Source organism: Carcharhinus amblyrhynchos, chromosome 4, assembly GCF_965287045.1.
Source record: "Carcharhinus amblyrhynchos chromosome 4, sCarAmb.v2.hapA, whole genome shotgun sequence".
NCBI classification, from domain to species: domain Eukaryota; kingdom Metazoa; phylum Chordata; class Chondrichthyes; order Carcharhiniformes; family Carcharhinidae; genus Carcharhinus; species Carcharhinus amblyrhynchos.
In genome coordinates, this window is record NC_137327.1 from 71,778,440 (window position 1) to 71,790,556 (window position 12,117).

General features: G+C 41.4%; 1 protein-coding gene across 2 annotated transcripts in view; it reads left to right on the forward strand.

The window, feature by feature from the left end:
• Nucleotides 1–12,117, forward strand: part of LOC145342110 (dedicator of cytokinesis protein 11-like) — a 269,092-nt gene that overhangs the window by 99,575 nt on the left and 157,400 nt on the right. For both annotated transcript variants that reach the window (XM_080187331.1, XM_080187332.1), the window contains exons 13-16: nt 76–198; nt 2,852–2,934; nt 3,246–3,368; nt 12,003–12,082. In XM_080187331.1, coding sequence (XP_080043457.1) covers nt 76–198; nt 2,852–2,934; nt 3,246–3,368; nt 12,003–12,082 — 409 coding nt within the window. The remainder of the gene's footprint in view (nt 1–75; nt 199–2,851; nt 2,935–3,245; nt 3,369–12,002; nt 12,083–12,117) is intronic.

The window sequence follows — 12,117 nt, forward strand, 5'->3', positions numbered from 1 at the left end:
CCCATTTCACTCAAGTGAGAAACCATTCATCATTTTGGTTCTAATGTTTTTGTGTCTGTGTGTGTTTTTTTGCAGGGGATCTTTTCAGTGACTGCCCCTCATCCAGATATCTTTCTGGTTGTGCGAGTGGAGAAGGTGTTGCAAGGAGGGATCGCTCAGTGTGCTGAACCATATATAAAAAGTTCGGATGCAAGCAAGGTATTTATGAGGACTGCATGTTCCTGATTCCTCCACAGACAGGCAAAGCTTTTACTCATTGTTTAATTCTTAACTTATTCACCCTTCCATGAGACAGTGCACAGTTTCAAATGTTAAAAGGGTTTAATGCTATCATTATGAGAAATTATTTAGTCTAGTGGGTAAAGTTAAGAGCAAGATTTTCTAATTGGAAACAGCAAAATCAGGGAGCACAGTTCTACACAATGGATAGCAGAAATCTGGAGTTCAGTCCCCTAAAGACTGTGGATGGCATGGGTCAATAATAACTCTCAGGATTCAGTTTGATGAATTTTGGTTGGATAAGGATACTGTGGAATATAGAGTTAAGATACAGATCACCCATGACCCTATTGAAAGACAGAGGACACTTGAGGGGCTGAATGGCCTCAGCCTGTTACCTTGTTGCTCTAATTTCTGTCTCTTTAGATCTTGATATGGAATGTGCTTAAGTCAGGGATTGTAAAGTGTCCCAATCATTTATTCACAACCTGCGCAAATTCACAATGTGTGCAGAGATGCGACTGAGCTAGTTATGTCCTGAACTTGTTTTATGAGCACATCAGCAAAAAGAATGAAATATTAAATGGAAAGTGTGCACTTCATATAGCTTGGGTGTTTAAAGTTGTTCTTATCTGCATATCTGGAACATGGCTTCATAAATGTTGCCTTGAAATAGAAAGATTTTAATTTTTAAAGCTCCCTTTATGACATTGGAATATCCCAAAGTGCTTTACAGCCAATTAAATGAATCTGAAATCTGAAATCACTGGTATAGTATCGGAAATCTAATATATGAAGAAACTAGTAAGCCTGCTTCATGGCATTGCTGACAAATAGGTTGGATGCTGGGAGAATTGTTGTGATTAAAGTTTTTATCTGAATTTTCACCAGTCTGAAGGCTCACCATTGTTTATCTCTGTCATCTTCTCGGAAATATCCATGATCCTCCAACTCTAGCTTCTGCAGCATCCCCAGTTTATATTGCAGCACTTTTGATGGTCATGTTTCAGTTCATAGAATCATAGAAACCCTACAGTACAGAAAGAGGCCATTCGACCCATCGAGTCTGCACCTACCACAATCCCACCCAGGCACTGTCCCCATATCCTTACATATTTACCCACTAATCCCCCTAACCTACGCATTTCAGGACACTAAGGGCAATTTTTAGTATGGCCAATCAACCTAACCCGCACATCTTTGGACTGTGGGAGGTAACTGGAGCACCTGGAGGAAACCCACCCAGACACGAGGAGAATGTGCAAACTCCACACAGACAGTGACCCAAGCCAGGAATTGAAGCAAGGTTCAGTTGTCTGCAAAGGCCCTAAGCTCTGGAATTCCCTCCGTATACCTCTCCACCTGTGTACCCCTCTCATGCTTTCTCTCTCGCTCTCCCTCTTTTTCTCTCTCTCTCTCACTTTAAGGTGCTCCTTAAAACTTAATTCTTTGACCAAGACATTGGTCATCTTCACTAATATCTTTGGTGCCAATCTTAGGGGTGTTTTTTTGAGTTAAAAATGCTGTTTTTTAAAAAAAGCAGTTAAGAAAAATTTGGCCTTTGTCACAAGAGGATTTGAGTGTGAGAGTAAGGGAGTCTTGTTGCAATTATATAGAGCCTTGATGAGACCACAACTGGAGTATTATGTGCAGTTTTGGTCTCCTTTATCTAAGCAAACATATATGTGTCGTACAGTGAAGTTTACTTGATTAACTCCTGGGATAGAGGAATTGTCCTCTGAGGAAAGAGTGAATAGACTGGGCCTTTACTCTCTGGAGTTTAAAAGAATGAGAGTTGATCTCATTCAAACATACAAAATTCTTACAGGGCTCAACAGAGTGGATTCAGGAAAGATGTTTCTCCTGGCTAGCGGAGTCTTGAACCAGGCGGCACAGTCTCAGAATAAGGAAAGGCCATTTAGGACTAAGATGAGGAGGAATTTCTTCACTCAGTGGGTGGGAAACTTCAGAATTCTTTACTGAAGAGGGCTGTAGGGCTCAGTCATTGAATATGTTCAACACTGAGATCGATAGAAAGTATTCACCGTCAGAGGACTTCACCGCCATCCTTGTACGTGGGAGGAATAGATGCTTGCTTCCTGCTACTCTCAGTATAAAAGCTGTTAGGGTGAGGCTTCCTATCAACCACATCCATTCATCAAATTGGACCCTCCCACCACCAAGAAAGTCTTCCACAGATCCAGGAATTGGAATATTGGCAGCCTCCGTTCTACTTCAGCAATCATGTGTTTCTTTGGAAAGCAAAATTTCAGTGAACCAAGCATTTCATGCTGCATTCAGACCAGCAACGGGAAACTTTTTCAGAGGCTTTCATCATAAACGATGTGACTGAAGAGAAATATAGCTCTGAAAGACCTCACTCCACAATCTTGTATTATGTGTTACATAGCAGAATGCAACTCAGCTCAGGTACTTCCTGATCACTGGATTTCTGAGCAATGCCATTGATGGTCTGTTAGAATGAACTGTGTATTACAGGCAAGTGTAAATGATGCAGAACTTTGTGATGGACAAATTGTCCAAGATATTATAGAAGTTCAAGTGGTTACCTGAGTTTGACTTGTTTACAACATTGCATTGATATATTACTCTCCATCTACTCAATGTACAGGCTGCTCAGAAAGTGCTTAAAGCTGCCAAGCAGATTTGCAGCAGACTTGGAGGATACAAGATGGCCTTTGCTTGGGCTGCAAGGTCAGTGTTTTTGCATTGGATTCAAATGTAGTCACATTTTTTTCTGAAATGGCTATTGACTAGAGATTACGGAAAATTGCTCTCTTAAATTCCCTTTTGGATTCAGAACCTTCATTGAATCCCCACAGTGTAGAAAGAGGCCAGTTGTCCCAGCAATTCTGCTCGAACTCTCCAAAAGAGCACCTTACCTTGAATCAATAAAGTACTTTTGAAATATAATCATTGTTGTAAATACCTGTCAGTTTAAATTTAAGTTTCACATAAAATTAAAGCTATACTTGGCTCTTAAGTATGGTTTTTCATTCCAACAGACCTGTGTTTAAAGACAAGGAGGGCTCCATCGATACAAATGGAAAGTTTTCACCTTTTTATAAACAGGACAGCAATAAGCTATCAAATGAAGATCTACTGAAAATGCTGGCAGATTTCAGAAAGTGAGTATTTAGTCCTTTCCAAATTATCAAATGGATTGTGTCTGAATGTGAAACTTCTCATTTTTCTGAAGGGGTACCTTGAGGGTAAATTTACTGTGTATGTCTCCCGAGCAGTAAAGGAGTGAGGGTTTTGGAATCAGACAGAGAGAGAAGGTATCCCATTTTCTTCTTGCTCTGCCTCTTTTCGTTCGGCTCATGTCGAACCCTTGTTGCTCCTTGTGATGCCTTGCCGTTATGTTGTGGCTTATTGTCTTCTTGTCTCCTGGGCCTTTTCCTTTTTTTTAATTATTCACGTTAGCTTTTTCTTCTGTGAGGCGATAGATGGGGGTATATTTGAGTGGGGGGAGAGTGGGGGTGGGGGGAGATTTTGGTTAGGAGGCTGCAGGATGATACCTCTATCTCTAACCCACTCCTGCAACTATCTGCACAATGACACATTTAATATGCAAAGCAGCAGAGTTTCCGAGCTGTTGACCCTGCTTAGCTTGTTGCTTTGTTTACAAAATACAGTGAGAAATGTGGGAGGTGAGTGTTGCTTGTTGGATGGAGATGTGCACTGTGATTTTTTTGCAGCCCGTGTAGGTTATGGTATAGAATATTCACATCGGCAGCTTGGGAGAGTGTCTGTTTTTAGAGACTGAGGTAGTGAATGTCTGATCTGGCTGTGGTTATTGATCCATGCAGACTTTGTGAAAGTAGATAGATCTGCACTTTGAGAGTTAAGAGATGTCAGGAGTGGTTGTTTTTTGGTGATGTGTGACTGATTGAGGTTTTCACAGGAATTAATTTTATGACTGCAAAATATAAATTGCACAAAGTGGGAATAGTGAAGCCATTGCCAAGTTCAAAGCAGTATGAATATAAAAGACGATGCTGTACCAAGGGAGAAATTTATGTTGATATGAAGGGTATCATGTTACTAAGTGACCTAGTCTATAATGCCAGTTTTTAAATAGAATTTTACCTTTTAAAACCATTTGATAATTGTGGGATATTGTATTTTGGAACCTAGTTTGCGATTTATTGTGGCTTTTGACAGAGCATTGAATTTCCTGCAGGATGTTGGCGTAGGTTCTTTGAGAATACAAGCTTTGTATCTCTGCTCTCAGACAATGTTCTGACAAACTGCACATGCATTAAATGGAGAAATTTCCTTCAGGCATTAGCTGCTTTCTGTCACGTGAAAAATCAAATGGTGAAAGCTGGAAGCTGTTGCTAGGTCATTGGTTGCTGCCTAGGAATGTAAATGGCAATATTCTACAAAGCATTCTCAAACAAGAGCAATCTGATAACATTTTAAGTGCATGGGAGGAGATATATTTTAACTTCTCATAGAATCATAGAAACCCTACAGTGCAGAAGGAGGCCATTGAGCCCATCAAGCCTGCACCAATAACAATCCCACCTAGACCCCATCCCGTAATCCCACATATTTATCCCACTGATCCCTCTAACCTACGCATCTCTGGACATCAATGGGCAATTTAGGATGACCAGTGCACCTAACCCGCACATCTTTGGACTGTGGGAGGAAATCGGAGCACCCGGAGGAAACCCATGCAGACAAGGGGAGAATGTGCAAACTCCACACAAACAGTGACCCAAGCTGGGAATCGAACTCAGGTCCCTGGTGCTCTGAGGCAGCAGTGCTAATCACTGTGCCACCCATCGTTTCCTGTAACTCTAATTTTGATGCTCAGAATTTGGTTGATTGACCACGCTAAATTGCCCCTTAGTGTCAGGGGGATTTGTAGGGTAAATACAGGGATAAGGCCTGGGTGGGGTTGTTGTTGATGTAGGCTAGATGGGCCAAATGGTCTCCATCTGCATTGTAGGGATTTTATGATTCTATGAATTGATGACTGGCTGATAAAACTGGTATGTTTCCACACTTGGTGTGAACTGCATCATGCTTTGAATCATGATGTCACAATGATTAAACAGAGTGATGGCAGAGAAGGGAAGAAAGGAAGCAAATCCTGAACACTGGATGCCACTCCCTCATGGGATGTCCTGTATCGTGTATCCAAAGATCAAAAATTAGATCTGTTCAATCACATGATATGATTTGATTTATTATTGCCACATGTACTAATATATAGGGAAAAGTATTGTTTCTTGCATGGTATACAGACAAAGCATACTGTACATACTGAAGGAAAAGAGAGAATGCAGAATATAGTGTTACAGTCACAGCCAGGGTGTAGAGAAAGATCAACATAATGTGAAGTAGGTCTGTTTAGAGGTCTGATGGCAGCAGAGAAGAAGCTGTTCTTGAATCAGTTGGTACGTGACCTCAGAGTTTTGTATCTTTTTCCCAATGGAAGAAAGTAGAAGATAGTATGTCTGGGGTGCATGGAGTCCTTGATTATGCTGGCTGCTTTACGGTGGCAGCAGAAAGTATGGACAGAGTCAATGGAAGGGAAGCTGGTTTGCGTGATGGACTGGGCTTCATTCACGACCCTTTGCTGTTTCTTGCAGTCTCGGGCGGAGCAGGAGCCATAACAAGTTGTGATGCAACCAGAAAGAATGCTTTCTTTGGTACATCCATTAAAGTTGGTGTGAGATGTGGCGGACATGTCAAATTTCCTTAGCCTCCTGAGGAAGTAAAGCAATTGGTGGGCTTTCTTTACTATAGCGTCGGCTTGGAGGTCCCAGGACACGTTGTTGGTGGTTTGAACACCTGGAAACTTGAAGCTCTCAGCCATTTCACCAGATTCTTTATCTCTTTTCCATACTCAGTGTAATCATTGTATGAGATCCGATCCACTATGGTGATGTCATCAGCAAACTTGAAAATTGAGTTTGTGTGGAATTTAACCAGTAAGAAGTCTCACAACACCAGGTTAAAGTCCAACAGGTTTATTTGTTAGTAAACACCACTAGCTTTTGGAACGCTGTTCCTTTGTCAGGTGAGTGGAAAGTTCTGATCACAAACAGGGCATATTGCAATCACTAAAGGAACAACGTTCTGAAAGCGAGTGGCGTTTACTACCAAATAAACCTGTTGAACTTTAACCTGGTGTTGTGAGACTTCTTACTGTGTTCATCCCAGTCCAACTCTGGCATCTCCACATCATGGAATTTGATCACACAGTCATAGGTGTATAAGGAGTATAGTAAAGGGCTGAGGACACAGCCTTGTGGGGCACTGGTGTTGAAGATGTTCATGGAGAAGACCCATGACAGAGATATGTGACCCTGAATTGGCAGCATCAAACTGGGGGACAGCCCGTGGTGCCAGTGACTCTGTGACGGCAGTACTTGCACTGGTCTGATGGGAGTGAACTTGGAGATTCACCTTCATCCTAAGGAGGTCTATCTTCTTTCCACAATAGTGCATCAGTGGTGTTTGGTGCCTTTTCAAGGACTATGCGCCATCATGGTCTTCCCTTCTAGAAGATATAGTGTGAAACACCTGGGTGTATAATTAATGAAGTCAAGACCAAAAGATTTGGCATCTTTTCCCACTGGCCACTGCAGCAGGAAACACTCCATGTTCCCACACCCAGCACGGGATCTAGTTTTAAATTGGGAGAATCATAGAATCCCAATAATACAGAAGGAGGCCATTCAGCTCATTGAGTCTGTATAGACCACATTCCACCCTATTTGTGTAACCCCACTCATTTATCCTGCTAATCCCCCTAACACGGGGCAATTTAGCATGGCCAATCAACCTAACCGTCACATCTTTGAACTGTGGGAGGCAACCAGAGCTCCCAGGGAAACCCACACAGACACAGGGAGAATGCGCTACCTCCATAGACAGTGACCCAGTCAGGAATCGAACCCAGGTTCCTGGAGCTGTGAGGCAGCAGTGCTAACCACTGTGCCACAGTGCTACCCTAGGAATTCCACCCTAAGGTTTTTCTTGGACTAACTCATAGAATTTTTTGAGGAAAGGTAGCCTTTTATTTGTCTAGTTCTTTGATTAATGGAATTACAAGGAGTGCAATGCTCATTGTGCCTACACCAGCTTTTTTGAAGAACTTTCTCATTGTCCAACTTACCTGCTCTTCCCCCATAGCCTGTACTTTTCTTTCTTTTTCAGTGTGTACCCAGTTCTCCTTCAAAAGTTTGCCTGACTCTTTTAGTCAGTGCATTCCAAACCATTCTAACTTGCTGTGTATACAAATTTGGGTGGCACGGTAGCACAGTGGTTAGCACTGCTGCTTCACAGCTCTAGGGTCCTAGGTTCGATTCCTGGCTCGGGTCACTGTCTGTGTGGAGTTTGCACATTCTTCTCGTGTCTGCATGGGTTTCCTCCCACAGTCCAAAGATGTGCAGGTTAGGTTGATTGGCCATGCTAAGAAATTGCCCCTTAGTGTCTAGGGATGCGTAGGTTAGAGGGATTAGTGGGTATAATAGGTAAGGATATCGGGGTAGGCCTGGGTGGGATTGTGTTCGGTGCAGACTTGAAGGGCCTCTTTCTGCACTGTAGGGTTTTACGTGCTATGAATTTCTCCTCATCCTTCCCTGTGTTTTTTATACCTTATTTTGAATCCATGTCCTTTAGTTACCAACCCAGCTGTTGGTCTTGTTTTTCAAATGAACTTATTGACCCAGAATTAAACAGAGCTCTGAGAAAGAAGTTCTTTCCAAACTGAAGTCTGTCCATTTGAAAATCCACACAGACAATTCAAGTAAATCGGCCACATTTTCCCTATAGATCACTGAAAGGAATGAACAGACTTAGGTTATGTCTCCTCTCAATCTTATTTATCTCATAATAAGTAATAACAGTAAATTGACTTGGAATAGATTCTTCTGGAAACAGTCTAGGCACTGCTCAATCCTGGCAAAGCATTTCAATTTTTTTTCTTAATTCCTTTCCACCGCTAAGTCAGAATTTTCCCAAAACCAATTAGTTAGTTTGCCACTAATTACTTGAGCTTTAATCTTCTTTGAACCACCCATCTGGCCCCTGATCAAATATCTGCTGAAAATCTAAGTAGATTATATTTGCTTTCTTGCCCATGTTAACCAATTTAGTTAACTCTTCAGTGGTTTTTCAGGTGAAATATTTTACTGCAGATTGTTCCTTTTGATGTTTTGTTAGTTGCCTGGTTTTTTTCCACACTTCTGTAAAGATTCTTGGAATGTTTTATCTAGCTTAAGTTGTGTCGAAATATCTGTTGAACATGGTTATGTTGGTGATATTGATGTAGGCGTTGAAAATTTCTGTGACCTCTGCCTACTTCACTAGTGGTAGCTATGTTAAAATATCATAGCGCACGACATTAGTACTGCTGTAATGGCGCTGCTGATATGTCTTCTTTATATCATGGTTTTCCATTAACTGTGATTGACAAGGTTCTCAACTGTGTCCAGCCCATCTTCCCCGCCACCGCTCTCACCCTCTCCCCTCCATCCCAGAAGCTTTTTATCTTCGTACTGCTGTTGATGTGTCTGTCAGCCCTGGTCACTGTTTTATACTTAGGTAGTGTTTTGAATTGCTTGGATAAATTTTTGCTTATTCTACAAGTAACTTGAGACAGTCGGCATATGCTTTTTCTTATGATTACTTACAAAGATCTCATATAAGTGCATGGTCTTTCAGACGTGGACACAGTTTATTCTATATCTTGCTCTCCTGAAGCCTTTTGGTCATCTGACTTGATGTCTTGTTTATATTATCTTTAACGTAAACCATTATCCTTTATTCTACAATGATAGTCAGTAAAGGTTTCTTATCCTTTGTTGTGATTCTGTATCATTAGCTTCAGTGATAATGTGAAATATATTAATGCCTTGTGTGTATTGTATATTAACATGGCAAAGAGGGAAAGATCAGCTAGTCCATGGAATGTATCTCAGAGTCATTTTGCAATTAAGCATCATCACTGTTTTCCTCCCATCAATCTGCTGTAGTCCTCATATGCCAACAGCCACACTGAATGAGGCAAAAAAGAAAACAGGGTTGGTACATAAGCAAAGAACTTATGAAAGTTCTCTCTGATCTCAGAAGGAAATTTCTGACCATGAGGCAATTACAGGGTGTCCCATCTTTTCCACACTGATGTTAGCCTCAACCAGAAATCAGTTCAGTTTCTTATCTGACTAGTGGGCTATCACCCATTGCACTAGTCAGCAACTTGGCACAAAGGTGGATGACCCTTTGTAGAGCATCCATACCACTCCCATTCTTATACAGCTTAAATGCCTGGCCCTTCATTCACCTAAACCCTCTCATTCTACAGTTAGTCTACATGCATAGTCACTCTGCAACAACTCACTAAGGTTCCTCAAACAGCACTTCAAAACCTACAACCATAACCATTTAGAAAAACAAAGCAGCAGACACATGGCAAGTCACTGACAATTCTGATTTGGAAATATATCACCGTTCCTTCACTGCTGTTGGGTCAAAATTGTGGACTTGCTCACTACCAGCACTGTGAGTGTACCTACACCCCATGGACTACAGCGGATTAAGAAAGGAGATCACCATCACATTCTCAAGTACAATTAGGGATGGGCAAAAAATGTCTGGAACATGCCAGTGACACTCATATCACAGGGACAAGTATTTTTAAAATTCTTCCTTATTTTAACTATCTCAATCAAATTTCTCATATTCTATCCTTTTCCAGATGAAAAGATAAAGCTCTCTGAGCCTGTTGTAATAACTAAGGGTGTTTCTAAGAGATGTGATACTTTTTTTACCTTTGAAATCTATTCCCAGGGTTCTATATCAAAAACTTGACCAAAACTGGACATACTTTTGGAATGATCTAGCTATACTCTAGCCTGCACTGTGACCATTCCATGACATTGGTCATGAACGTTGAGCGGGTGACTTGTGCACTGGCCTCTTGGTCCCTTCCCTGTTCAACAGACTTCGTTCAGAGCTTTCTGTCTCATATTGGCCCTAACCAGTTACATAACATACTACCTCTATCAACAGCATCCTCCGGGCACAGGCCAATTCTACCTTCTATAATCTTTCTGACGACTCCCTGCCTCACATCCTCCTTTCTTTAAGTGGGTGACTTCTTCACAACTCACATCAAACACAAAGTGAGAGGCCAGTTCCAGCTGGGCAAGTCATATGATCTCCTCCAGGCATGTATTAAACTGACTGAGAGATGTTTGCAGTCAGGCATCAACCTATTCAGGTTTACTGAAGCCTTCAATGCGGAATTGATTTTAATAACATATAGCATTTGCTTTCATTGAAGATGCAGCTGTTAGCGAGATGCTGTTCTATTTGGCAAAATATATAGAAATGTGCTTATAGTGTCGGACTAGGAAACCAAAGGCTGAAAGTTCAAATCTCACGGCATCTCTCGTATCAAATTCAATAAAGAAGAATCAAATTGACTTTCTGCAGCACAGAACATGCCCACAGAGTACCACAAAGTGTTTGCAGCCAACAAAATACTTTTGAAATGTATTCGCTGTTGTAATGTAGGAAGCACAATTGCTTCCAAAAACAGCATTTTTTTTATTATCCATTCTTGGAGTGTGGGTGATGCTGGCTAGGCCAGCGTTTATTGCCCATCCCTACTTGCCTTTGGGAAGGTAGTGGCGAGCTGTCTTCTTGAACCATTATGGCTTCTGTGGTGTAGGTACATCACAGGAGGGAATTCCAGGATCTTATCCCAACAAGAGTGAAGATACGGCAATATATTTCCAAGTCAGGATGATGAGTGGCTTGGAAGGGAACTTGCAGGTGATGGTGTTTGCTGCCCCTGTTTTTCTAGATGGTGGTGGTCGTAGGTTTGGAAGGTGCTGTCTCAGAAGCCTTGGTGAGTTCCTGCAGTGCATCTTGTAGATGGTACACACAGCTACCACTGAGCAATTGAAAATCATGGATGGACTGCCAATTAAGTGGGCTGCTTTATCCTGGATGGTGTGAAGTTTCTTGATTGTGTTGGAGGTGTACTCACTAGACAGGTACAGAGTATTCCATCACATGCTTGACTTGTGCCTTGTAGATGGTGGACAGGCATTGGGATGTCTGAGATGCATTACTCGCTGCAGGATTCTTAGCTTTTGGCTGACTCTTGTAGCCACAGTATTTATATGGCGAATCCAGTTCAGTTTCTGATCAACGGTAACCCTCAGGATGTTGATAGTGGGGAATTCAGTAATGGTAATGCTATTGAATATCAAGGAGTGATGGTTAGATTCTATCTTGTTGGAGATGATCATTGCCTAGCATTTGTGTGGCATGTATGTTAATTGCCACTTGTCAACCCAAGCTTGGATATTGTCCAGATATCACTGCATTTGGACATGGACTGCTTCAATATCTGAAAAGTTGTGAATGGTGCTAAAAAATTGAAAAATCATCAGTGAACATGCCCACTTCTGACTTCATAATGGCAAGAAGGTCATTAATGACACAGCTGAAGTTGGTTGGACCTAGTTACCGCGAGAAACCTATCAATGATTTTGTAAATGATTGTTTAATTGTTTAAAGTGTATTGGGTTCAATATGTATATACTTCAGGAAGAGAAACTGTCACCCTACCAACACTGACCTAAATACCCCACACTGTTGTTGCCCTCTGAAATGGCATTGCATGCCACTCAGTTGTGATCAATTGCTATCAGTTTGGATTATTTATGGATAATGTGTAATTGTAGTTACATACATTTATATATGGCTCTTTATTGACATAGGGCAGAGAAGATGTCCAAACTTCAGATCATTCCAGGAAATTTTGACGCTACTATTGAATGTGTTCCTCCAGACATTTCTAGTGAGTATTGTGCCTAGTTCTATTTTGAACTATGG